We start from the raw sequence: 13,194 nt of genomic DNA on the forward strand, positions 1-13,194 counted from the left end.
AACATCATTGCGCAATGAGAACCCCATCACATTCTGCAACTTTTCATGGATTCTGAAGTCCTGAACTTTATCTTATTTCCTCATTGAAGCAAGATTTTTAAAAATAAGGTATATTTTCCAACAAAATGTAATTTCTAAACATTTTATCCTAAACTATTCATACTTTCCCTTAAATTATCTATTTTATACACCTCTTCAGATGTTTTTTGAACAAAGAACTACACTGCAAGATTCAGGGAATAACATATTACGTAACTCAGGAGGTGAGAATCAGGTTGGTTCTCTTTGAAATGTGGTCAAAACAAAGTCCTCAAGCATCCCTAGCCACAACAAAGGGCAAACTAAGGAAAATAAAAAGCACCAGCCAGAATACCTTCTCCAACTAGTTATCCACCATATGAGTTGGACTACGCAATTCATCATCCCAAACCAGCAGGATGCTGGAAATGGTAATCTAACAATGATGGCAAACTTGTGAAGGCTGGGCTACAGGGATTAATAACCTGATCCTGAGTGTCAATTCACATCTATTTACTTCTTAAATATAAGACATATAGTTTATGTCTGTAATTTTCTATTACAGTTAAGGACATCACCTTTACAGTAGCTGTAGATTTCTAAAGACATTGGCAGTGAACTGGCAGTGAAAAGAGATTGGTTGTTTTAGTTGGAATTATAGAGTAGGAAGATCTGCGAGAACCATCTAGTTCAATCCCTGCAATGCAGAAAAATACAACTAAAGCACTCCCAAAGGATGACTATGCAACATCTGCTTAAGATTTCCAAAGAAGATTTGCACCACCTGCTAAGGTACTGTATGCTACTCCCAAACAGTTCTTCCAGTCGGTAAGGTCTCCCTAATGTTCAGCTAGACTGTAATTTGAATCCATTTATTCTGGTATTTAAAGTAATAGAAAACAAGCTTCCTACATCTTCTGACATCTCTTCAGATATTTAAAGGTGGATATCATATCATTTTATTTTCATATGATATCATTTTCCATATCTTGGTTCAGTCATTAATTTGAATTAAGACTGCAATCAAGAAATCAGAAAATGAGGACATCAAAGGGCAGTTACAAAGGAACTAGACAAGATCCTGATGTGTAAAATTTTAGTCGGCCCTTCTTATACACGGATTTTTTATACACAGATTCAAGTATCCACGGTTTGAAAATGTTCAAAAAAAGTATAAATTTAAAATTTCAAACCTTGATTTTCCATTTTTATAAGGGACACTATTTTGCTATGTCATTATATTGAATGGGTCTTGAGCATCCATGGATTTTATTATCCACGGGGAATCTTGGACCCAAACCACAAGTGTATAACAAGGGTCCACTGTACTATTGAATAGTGAAGTCGAGACTGTCCATGTAATCATATATCTGTTAGTCTGTTGTTGTTCCCTGCCTAGATCCATGGGGAAAAGTCTAAGAAATAAATGTGTTGTTGTTAGATTTCTATGTATGGCTTTGAGAGCTGGACAGTGAAGAAAGCTGATAGGGATCAATTCATTTAAAATATATTGCTGGAGGAGAGTTCTTTTGATATATCATGAGAAGGCATGACTCATTAGAAAAGACAATAATCCTTGGGTAGGTAGAATGCGATAGGAAAAAAGGAAGGCTGCATTACAAATGGATAGATTCAATCAAGGAAGCTACGGCTCTGGATCTTCAAGATCTAAGCTAGGCTGTTGATGATAGGGTGACTTGGAGGTTTCTCATTGATGGGGTCACCACTAGCAGAAGTCAGTTTGACAGCAATTAACAAGAAGAATCATATCACCTCTCCTTTTTCTGTTCCCCAAGCTAAGAAGCCCCAGCCACCCAAGCTGTTCCTCACTGGACTTGGTTTCCAGAACACTGATAATTTTGGTCAAACTCTGAGGCTGTATCTGCCCAGCTAAAATAATCTAGTTTGATACCACTTTAACTGCAATAGCTCAATGCTATGGAATTGTAGCATCAGAACTGTAATGCTAAATGCCTCACAAAACTACAATTCCCAGAATTCCATAATATTGGACCACAGAAGTTAAAATGGTGTCACACTGAATTATTTCTGCAATGCAAATGCAGCCCTAGTTGCCTCTGTCATTGTTAGCTGGTAATGACATATTATTGCATCATTTTTTTGGTTTTGTGCTTTATTTCCTACCTTGTATGTGATTCCTTTGCAACAAATAATTATGTTTTGGGGTTTCCTTTAATTTGTTTCAGCAGGCATACTGAATTAATCCAATGTGCCACAAGCAAATAAAAGTAAATATATGCACACGTATATTTTTTACAGAGAGCCAACGTGATGCAGTGGTTTGAGTATTGGACTAGGACTCTGGAGACCAAGATTTGAATCCCAGTTTGGCAATGTGTAAACCCACAGGGTGACCTTGGGCAAGTTACACTCTCTCAAACTCAGAGGATGGCAATGGTAACCCTGCTCTGAAGAAACTTACCAAGAAAATCCCATGATAGTTTCACCTTAAGGTCACCATAAGTCAGAAATGACTTGAAGACACAACAACAACAAATAATAATTTTTATACTACTGAAGCAGTATAGTATGGGTCACTATTAACAGTCCTGTAAAAATGTGTAAGTCCACAGTGAAAGAATAACATATATGGGGTGGCCCATGCCTCTGTAATTTCCCCTGTTGGTGTCATGAATGTTCAGCTGATTGAAATAAACGGACCAACTGTGACAGGCCATTGAAACCAAATCACAAGGCTGTGCTTAATATTACAGAGCTAATAAGATGCAGCAGAACCATATGGAGCCCCTGTCTCTTTCAATCCTTTTTTCACATGGTCTGCAAGAACACATTTGAACCCCAATAACTCTTCTGTCACTGGAAGAAACACTTAATTGAGTATGAATTTGGGAACAAGCCCACATTTAATCATCAGGAAGGGCGCTAAGAGAGGTCAGCAAGGGAACACTTGGCTTGAAGAAGAGAAAAGCTCTCCTGCCAGGCAAGAACAAGTGGCAACACTGTTAACCAGAAGAGGAAAAGCTTTCAGGCTCACGGCAGTTCTATTCTATGCCAAAAATGTGGACAGCAAAGCTTGCTGAGAAGCAGCATCCAAACTGGCAGGCTGCCTTTCTGGCTGTCCATGCATGCATACATATGTAGCTACGCATTCTCCAGCTAGGTAAAATAGTTATGAGAAAAACATGAAATCCCTGGTCAAATGTGACTCACTGGTCAAATGAAGGCCTATTTTAAAATTTTAAAATACTTTCCGAGTATTTTAAGAGAGATATGTCAAGTCAGCTTCCTTCATACTTGGTGAGAGCCACAATAGCGTGCAAAGCTGGACAAAACTATCTGCAAGCTTTGGATATAAGCCAAAAGGGAGAAAGCCATATTTATACTTCTTAATTATCCACCTCCATGAAGAACCAGAAGGCATATGTGCGTGGCCAGAATGCAGCAGACAGAGATTTGAAAGTGAAATTTTAATCTGCATTGAAAGCTTTCTTCGCTTAATTACCCCCAATTAATTGATTAAAGCTTGCAACCCCACATACAGAGATGTGCTTCAGGCAAATTGGCGGGATTATGTCCCTAACATATTTTCTCTTTATCCCCACACCATCCAAATGAACAGTAACTAATAAATGTTCTTATAGTTACTGTGAATAGTTGCCCCAACATACAAGTGGCATTAAAAAGGCAAACAACTTACCAGTAGATTTTTAAGGAAGAACAAGAAACAAGGATAATATCAGTTTCCACTATTAACTAAAACTTGAATTTTCCTATAAACCTATGACATAACTTGGACACCACACCCAAATTTGGACATGAAGATCAAACAGAAAAGATGGATTTGGTCACATGAAGTAAATAAAACAAATATATTCTTGGGTTGCAATGTTATACCCACTGATTAAGTTCATAAGAGATTACTTTTGAGTAGAATTGTATAGATTTACATTGTCCTAAATTCAACCAGTTACTCAACATCTAAAGTATCTTCCAACAACTAAAGAGACTTCCCATTTCAGTTACAGTTATCCTCAGCAAAGAGGGAAAATAAATATATGAGACTATTCTGGGAAAATGGCAGATGGCAATTTTGAAGATTGTATTTCCAATTCTAACAAACATTGAATTGAACCAGATGTGCGATCAGAGGTATTTGATGAAATTATTCATCTGACCACAATCCATTTATATTGGATCATTCTTATGAGCAAAATTACAACAACCATGCTTGATCTAAATAAGTAACTAGGAAACATAGACATCACTCAATGCAGAATGGTCCCAAATCAAGAAACACACAACCAACATTTCTGTTCCTGAAAACTACATAAAAATGTAATAGCTCAACAAGGTGCTCTCAGTTTAACGTTAATACTACCAAAAATTGCAGTATCAGCATAATGAGACATCCCAGCATATTGAAAGCTGCTAATTCAAATCCCAACACAGTTACAAATTTATGGAACAAAGCAACCTCTCTTAGCTTGAGACCCCACATGCTGACCCCCCCCCCCCAGAGCAGCTTTTGAAAAAATCACAATAAGAATATGATAACAGCAGACTACACATACAAAGAAAAATTATAAAAGCCATTCAGCATTATATACAGTTTGAAAAACAAGTCACCCTTCCTGACTCAAAGACTTTCCTTAATAAAAACAAGTTCAAAGTAGGTTTAAAAGTATGTAGGACTTGGAGGATTTCACCAACAAGGGAATTCCATAACTGTAGTGCTGCTAAAAAATAGATCTTGTACTCCAAAAGATTTCCCATAGAAGTGACAGTTATGTCTGCATCCCAGGTTTTGGAGACTAGGAAATTCAGTACCTGAAATCATCTCTTCTCATGAAAAGTAAACTGTAATGCAAATGCACACCAACTCAGTCTGCATTATAAACATATAAACATGATCATGACAACCTATGTTATTCAATTAGCAGTTTTAAGGGGCTAATAATGGAACACAACGTGCATAATTTTCAGCTTCACTCAATTACCATGAATTACCCCAAAGTAATTTTCAATCACTTGACTGAATAGACTAGAGTCTGAAGCTACTTCCAAGGCAAAAAATAATTCAGCACTAAAACAGGAAATGTGTATTAGCCATAGAAAAATCCTTAGGAGCCACCCTGAGAATATTAATCCAATCACTCCATCAAATGACTATTATGGGCCCAAACAGACAGGCCAAAATAAAGCTGCTTTGGGTTACTTTGGAGTTATGCTGTTTAAATGATGCATGCATCCTAAGAGGCCGGAAGCTATGCCATAGCCGCACTCCAGTTCTAAGGACTGTAGTGCAGCTTTGACACAGCTTCTGGCCTCTTAAGATGTGTGTGTCATTTAAACAGCATACCTCCAAAGTGACCTGGAGCAGCTTTATTTTGGCCTGTCTGTTCGGGCCCTATGGTACTTTTCTTATGCTGAGGCTGTTGTAACAACACATGGTGAGCTTCCTTTTAACCAGAACACACATGGGGGTGGAGCTGTTATCTCTTGTAATTAAATATACCTGTCGAATTCAAAGCATCATTCAGAACACTCTCAGGTAGGGGTGCAAAATCTCTTTCTATGTGCTTCCAACACGATGTGATGTAGTTGCAGTGGTTTCTATACTTCTGTCCTGTCTTCTCAGCAGCCCTGTGCAATGTGAAGTGTCCCAGACAATGACCTCAGCAAATCCCAAAACCTACTCCTTCCTTCCTTCCTAGAACCATAGAGTTGGAAGAGCCCACAAGGGCCCTCCATTCCAAACCCCTGCTATACACAGGCATGTATGAACCAGTTCAGGGGACTGATGGGCCTCAATCCTGCTAGCTCTCCTCCCAACCTCAACAAATGCATGTGTACCTTTTGCATGGGGCCTTATGTACACATATAACAGAACACACTCCATTTTCCTGATTCACCTTTACAGGAACCTATGAGCATTTAGGTGTAGATGTATAGAGTGTGCTTAGACAAAATTCTGAGACAACTTCCTAGCACATCAGTCACTCTAGCTGCAAATGCAAGAATCTCAACAAATCGCAGCCTTGTGTCTGTAGGCATGTATGTTGTAATGACCAAATTTGGCACTTTAACTTGTCTCTTCCTGACATGCCACATAAAATAAACCAGGAAGAAACCACAGATTGTTGGGAGAAATCCAGAGTGCCAGACACAGATATAAGGATAAATAACTATGATCCATGGCTTATTAAGCTATTTCAGGTTGCAGTGGCAGCATGCACCAAAATTTTAAAGAATTTCAACTTGACACTTCATTTGTAATTCAGACATCAACTTTGTAAAAATCAGGAAAATCAATGAGAGTGAGTCAGAGGGCACTTTTCTGCCTGGAGATCCTCCAGGAGCAGCATGGCCTGCCAAAAACCTCATACCCAAACAAACACAAAGTGGCTGGAATTCCACTTCTGGTTTTGAAAAACAGTTTTTAAAACATACTAAGTAGGTTGCAAGGAGACCTTGCACTATTCAAAAGGTGAACTATCATTTCTGAAAGGAGTGCATATGTTTCATTTTGGCAAGAAAAGAAAGGATGGTTTGGGGAGACTGGAGGAGCTGAGGGCCATAAAATTAAACTTGAAAGAAGGCTTGCCTATCGGATCCCCATGGTGCATTCTGCCCACTATATATGTGTGTGTGTGTGTGTGTACGTGTGTGTGCGTGCTACATTTGAACACATGAACCTTGAAGTTGGGGTCAGTAGGCACAATCCAAAACATTCCTCTCTGTATGCTCATTTGCTACCCAAAGAATCTGTTATAAGGAACTGTATGGAATTGCAGGGGTTTTGGGGTGTGTGTGTGAATATTTCACATCATAATAGGCTCCCAGAAGCCAGGAAGAAGAGAAGGAAACTAGGAAATCCCTCTGTCTTAGATGCTGGAGATCCACGCTCCACCAGAGGAGACTCAGGAAAAAAATGTGACCACATCTCTCTCCTTCCTAGGAGTCCCACACAAACATCATCAAGCCCAGTTTTGATATGAGCCAACCCCATTTGTAGTAGAGGCCATGCATGGATAAAGCTTTAATTTGTCAGTACATTTTAAGATACTGTCACAATAAATCTGTAAAGGAGAAACAATATCCCCTTTTCAAATAACCAAATCAGACACCAGTAATAAACAAAAAACGACACCCAATTGTCACCAAATGATTTACTGACAGACGCCCAGAAAAGACGAACAACAGCATGGTTAAGCAGCTGGCAATGGCATCAATTGGTGCAAAACATACTTTTGCTTCTTTCTCTCCTCTCTGCTCCTGTGTGTTGTGCAACACACAGGAACAGGGAAGAAGGAAAGAAGCAACATTTTAATGCTCATGGAACTGAACATTTAGAACTGGAAAATGGAGGTGAGACAGAAGAGACAGAGGCACCAGATCCCTTGTGATCATGGAATCTAAGCAGAGTCAGCCCTGATTAGTACTTGGATGAGAGACTGCTAACAAACACTAGGTGCTGTAGGCTATATTTCAGAAGAAGGAACTGGCAAAAACACTGCTGAGTATCCCTTGCCTAAGAAAACCCTATGAAATTCATGGGACCACCATACATGGACAGACAGCCTGAAGGCACATATACACACATACAATACAAAAACACACCATGCATTACAATCACTGTCATGTATAGCTAAGGAAGGGGTGAAAATCATGCAACTTTCCAGGTGCTGGATTGTAGCTGCCAGCATTCTTCACCACTGGCTTTACTAACTAGGGCTGCTGGGATTTGCAGTCCAACAACATCTCAAGTACAGTACTACCTAAATATGAGATCCTAAGCTAAGAGTTGAAACCAATTTTAGTGACAACTAGAGTAGACCCATCAAAATCAATGAGATTTATATTGATGCAAACTAATAAATCCCATTGAGTTCATTGGGTCTGCTCTACATATGACTAAAATCAGGTTTGGCCCTAAAATTTCTAAGTATTGTATAAAGCATTCAGAACAATCTGGAGGTCTGCTGACATAGGCTGCATCCACACTGCCGAAATAATCCGGGTTGACACCGCTTTAACTGCCATGGCTCAATGCTATGGAATTCTGGGAATGGTAGTTTGTTGAGACACTGAGCTGTGGCAGTTGAAGTGATGGATTATTTCAGCAGTGCAGATGCAGCCATAGCCTTATTTTTATGATGGGATAGACTGCAAATGCCTGGTAAAGTTCAATGGGTTAAGCCTTTTAAGTAAACAGAATGCAGATTACACCAGGGAAAGCGAGGAATTATAGAAACTTCATATATAAACATTGAAACTCCCACCCATCAGTCCATGCAAACTGGAGAGCTCAAAGGAAACGTAAACCCATTTGTAAAAGTGGGATCAAAGTCAGCTGAAATTCTCAAAGCGCAAATTCGAATCAGAGGCAACAACTGTTCCAATGCGCCTCATGAAAAATTTAAAAGGAATCTTTGCTTTCAGTTCATAAGCATAAATCAGTTCATGCCCCAGCCTTCCCCAAAAAGCAGCCAGAACTCTCCTCCAGGGTTTCTGAGTGCTTTAATCGGAATTAAGATGGCCTGCAACAAACCTCCACCTCTTATTAACTTGCTGCTGTGGGACTCCAAGACATTTTTGACTTATGGTGATCCTATCATAGGATTTTCTAGGCAGGTTTCTTCAGAGGTGGTTTGCCATTGCGATCCTCTGAGGCTGAGAGAGTGTGATGTGGCCAAGGTTGCCCTGTGGGCTTTTAATACTTGAGTGGGGATTTGAACCCTGGTCTCCAGTGTGATGTAGTGTTTTGAGCGTTGGACTACAACTCTGGAGACCAGGGTTCGAATCCCGGCTCAGCCACATAAACCCACTGGGGTGACCTTGGCCAAACACATTCTCTCAGTTTCAGAGGAAGACAACGGCAAACCCCTCTCTGAAGAAACCTGCCAAGAAAACCCCATAACAGGGTCTCCATAAGTCAGAAACAACTTGAAGGCACATAACAACAACAACCACAAACTCCTCAGTAGTCTTGAGCCATAAATTAGAGATCTTTTTCTCCTCCATCTTCTTTATCTCATTTTTATGATGCCTTTCTCCCAGAAAGGGACCCAAAACAGCTCACAAGATAAAAAACATTTTAAAAATGTGATGGTAAGAATTTAAAACCAGTTAAAATAATCTAATTAAAATCATCTAATTATAAGAACATGCAAAAAGTTAAAACATAACTAAAACACACACCTTTAAGCACACATTTGATCTGATCCAAAAGAAGATTTTCCGGCCAATCAAGAGGGAGGAGTGGAATTGCAACCAGCTGGCTTTGGTTTTTGCAATGAAAGAGTAAGGAAAGGCCTTCACCTGGAAAAGGCTGAGGGCAATGACCCTGGAAAGCCAAGGGAGGGAAAGTTGTGAAGTCAAAGGCTTTCACAGCTGACATCAATAGTTTTTTGTGGGGTTTTCTAGAAGAGTTTTTTCCATGCCAGCCACAGATGCTGGTGAAATGTCAGGAAAGAACTCTTCTAGAACCCGGCCACATTGCCCAAAAAAACCCACAAAAATCTATGGGGAAAAGTTGCTTTGCCATCAAAATCAGGCAAAATGGCTAATACACGAGGCGAGGCTCCAAAGGAGCCAAATCCAAACATTGTAAACCCTTTAGGGAGCGCTACTTCACTGATAAGTGGTATAGAAATGTACTTGCTATTGCTATCTGTTGTTATGTGCATTCAAGTCATTTTTGACTTAAGGTGACACTAAGACAAATCTCTCCAATGGGGGTTTCTTGGCAAGATTTCTCCAGACCGAGGGGGGGGGGTGCCAGTGCCATCCTCTGAGGCTGAGAGAGTGTGACTTCCCAGTGGGTTTTAAATACTCGAGATGAGATTCAAAACCCTGGTCTCGAGAATCTCAGTCCAACGCTCAAATCACTACACCTTGCGGGCTGGTTGGCAAGAGACCAGGGTTCGAGTCTAAAAAGCCCACTGGAGGACGCAGGGAGACCTGATGTCCTCCTCACCGCTGAGGAGGACCGGGTGCCGCAAAAAGCTAAAAGAACGCAATGTAAATGTAAATTCATACTTCTTAGTCCTGCTCCAAATGGAGAACATTCTGGAATCCCTCCTGCAGTGAAGGCTGGAAATGGAGGACATGTCCTGGAAAAAGGAGGACTCTGACTGGGCGAAAAACCTGAGCCAAGTCAAATTCTCTCAGCTTCTCAACCCCTTACTTACACCATGCCGGATCTCCCCCAACCTGACATATTTAGTGACCACTCTTTGGAAAGGAAGGCCAACCATGAGGACTCCGCCGCTCACCTCCACTTCTTTAGGGAGCTCTGCTATACTGTTTTAACGTATTTTGAACATTTTTACCTTTTTAAAGTATTTGATATTTTAACATGTAATTTGGTTTAATTATTGCAGTAATTTAATTCTATTTTAATTATTGTGGTGTTTTGTTTTTTTTTATGTTGTAAGCCACTCTGAGCCCCAGTCTTGGGAGAATGGAGCGATAATAATGATAACAACAACAAAACAACAACATCAACAATAATATAGAATCCTGGATTGTAAGCCGCCTTTGAGTCGAAAGGCGGCCTAAAAACAAAACAAAACAATACTCCCTCAGCCTTACTTTGTGATCTGCATTGCACCCAGAGCTGTCTTTGGAAAGGAGGCCTCTGCTGCCTTTCCCACCTTTATAGGCTCTATAAAATCCTAGAAGACTTGGAAGGGATCCCCAAAGGTCATGTAGTTAACCCCCCTTTCTGACCTGCAGGAATACATCACCAAAGCCACTGGCTTCCCCTGACAATGGATTTTATCACACTGGCAAAAAAGAAGGGGAGCATAGTGGGATGCTCCTGACAATATTGTGCGGTAAAGCCATGGTTATCACATGAAAGACTGAAGAGGCAGTTTATCACATGGGGAGCAACTGGAAGTATAAACGGCGATTAACCCGTGATAATCCCGCAATTGCGCTAATGGCTTTTGGACGACATTGAGACGAAACGTGATTAAAGTGCCATGATCCTGTGAATAGGCACGGAACAGCAGCAATTCTATGGGATTTTCCCATGGAGGACTTTTTTTGCTGTTTATTGCCTGGTTCTTCCCTGGTTCTTCACGGGATAATGGCTCTTGGGTTCATCTCACTTTCATTGTGTTTTAATGCCAAATGCGTGATTTTCACGGGTTAATCACCATTTAAACTCCCTATTTTCCCCTCTGTGACAAACTCTGAGGGGTCTTCTAGCCCAAGAAGAGGAAGGGTTGAGTTTTGGCGGGTTTTCTTTCCTGAGGGGGTGCCTTAAAGGCTGCATCCACATTGGAGCAATAACCCGGGCTCCGCTCTGGACCCCACAACAAACTCCAACTCCCAGAATTCCATAGCAAGGAGCCAGAAAATAGTTAAAGCGGTACCAAACCGGGTTATTGCTCCAATGTGGATGCAGCCTTGGCCTTCCTAGCCCAGCAGAGGATCATATTATATTATATTATCTCCTATTTCTACCCCATCCCCCTTCTTCCCTGCAGGGACCCCCACCCAAGGCCCTCCCTGCCCCCAAAGGCTGGTGGATGTTGGGACTTACTGGCGCAGCGCAGGGCCCGGGGCTGGAGGAGGGCCTCCCCGCAGAGGTCGCACCATCCTCCCCAGAGGGAGAGGCCTTGGAAGCGGTGGCCCTCGCCCTTCTCTTCCCGGACGCGGGGGTCCCTGGGCTGCTCGAAGATGGTCCGCACGTCGGGAAGGAGCCGGGTGGCCCCGGACCTCAGGCGGAGGCGGTGGTGGGGGGGATGGTGGTGGAGCCCGGTCCAGAAAGGCTTGGCCAAGGGGTCCCCCTCCTCCTCCCCCTCCTCTCCAGGGGTCCATGCTGGAAGGGGTCCCTCCAAGTGGGATGCTCCAGAGGTGCCCGCATTGCGCACAGGACCCCCCTGGGCATCCTCTCCATCCTCTCCTCCTTCCTCCTCCTCTTGGCCCCTCTGAGCCATGGGTCCAGGGTCCAGCTGCCTTCTCCTCCTCCTCCTCCTCCTCCTGGGCTGCAGCTGGAGGTCTTTGCGAGAAGGAGAAGGAGCCGAGGAGGAGGAGGAGGAGCAGCGCTGGAGCAGCTTCTTCCTCTCGGCGGCGCCCAGACTCTGCAAGAAGCGCTGCTCCTCTTGCTCCAGCAGCACCGCCGCCGCCGCCGCCGGGAAAGGGCACTGGCCGAGGGCCGGGGAAGCCATGGCCATGGCCGGCCCAAGGAAGGAGGACCAGCCGTCACTGACCCCGGCCAAGGCTGGCCAGCAGCGCAGGCGCCTCTCTCTCTCAGCAGGAGAAGGAGAAGGAGGCGAGGAGGGTGGAGCACGGAGGAGGAGGAGGCAGAGCTGCGGAGCTCCAGCCAAGCAGCCCCGGTAGGGCTAGGGCGCACTGGCCTGACTCCGGGGGCAGCCCAAGGAGGGGCCCCAGGCAGAGAAGGGAGGGCAGACCCAGAGGGCTGGGAGGCTGTTTTCAGAGGCTGAGAGAGTATGGACTCGCCTAAGGTTGAACAACAACAACACCCCGGAGGGCTTTTTAGACCTGAGCAGGGATTTGGAGAGGCTGAGAGAGTGTGACTTGCCTAAGGTCCCGCCCCCCCCCCCCCAGTGAGCTTAGACCTGAGCAGGGATTTGGACCCTGGTCTCCTGCCAGCCAGTGTGATGGTTTGAGAAGCTGAGAGAGTGTGACTTGCCCAAGTGTCATGGCCAAACAGGGATAGAAACCTGGTCTCTAGAGCTGTAGTCCAACACTCAAACCACTACTATGGCATGCTGGCTCTCTATCAAAAATAAAGAAACAAACAAGGGTCAGTGTGGTGTTGGACTATGTTCTGGAGATTCAGTTTCCAGCTTGGTCATGAAGCCCACAGAGTAACCTTGGGCAAGTCACACACTCTCAGCCTCAGGGGAAGGCAATGGTAAACCTCCAAACAAATCTTGCCAAGAAAACCCCATGATAAGGTTACCTTAGGGTTGCCATAAGTCGGAAATGAATTGAAGGCACACAACAACAACAACAACAATAAATAGAAGTAACAGTAATATATATTAATAGTAATAACAGGAAAGAGTTGTAGAATCAGAGTTGAAAGGGAACCTCAAAGGCCATCTAGTCCAATGCCCTGCCAGTGTAAGAAATTTCCTGTGTGTGCAATGACTCTTTCCCATCTGGAAAACAGCGCAGGGGCTGCTGAACACTGCACAAGGATGTGCCTGT

The 13,194-nt window shown here is 43.0% G+C and overlaps 1 protein-coding gene across 2 annotated transcripts in view; it reads right to left on the reverse strand.

Annotated features, from left to right (window-relative positions):
- The window catches only part of RASSF5 (Ras association domain family member 5), a 133,135-nt gene extending 120,800 nt beyond the window's left edge, over nucleotides 1-12,335 (reverse strand). Inside the window, exon 1 of one of the 2 annotated variants that reach the window (XM_042461941.1) lies at nucleotides 11,558-12,335. In XM_042461941.1, the coding sequence (XP_042317875.1) occupies nucleotides 11,558-12,191 (634 nt within the window). In that variant the 5' untranslated portion in view covers nucleotides 12,192-12,335. Of the gene's footprint in view, nucleotides 1-9,201; nucleotides 9,633-11,557 lie in introns of those variants that run through there. The other variant, XM_042461942.1, reaches the window with a different exon arrangement.
- Between the last annotated feature and the right edge of the window lie 859 nt (nucleotides 12,336-13,194).

This window comes from Sceloporus undulatus, chromosome 4 (genome assembly GCF_019175285.1).
Source record: "Sceloporus undulatus isolate JIND9_A2432 ecotype Alabama chromosome 4, SceUnd_v1.1, whole genome shotgun sequence".
In the NCBI taxonomy this organism is placed as follows: domain Eukaryota; kingdom Metazoa; phylum Chordata; class Lepidosauria; order Squamata; family Phrynosomatidae; genus Sceloporus; species Sceloporus undulatus.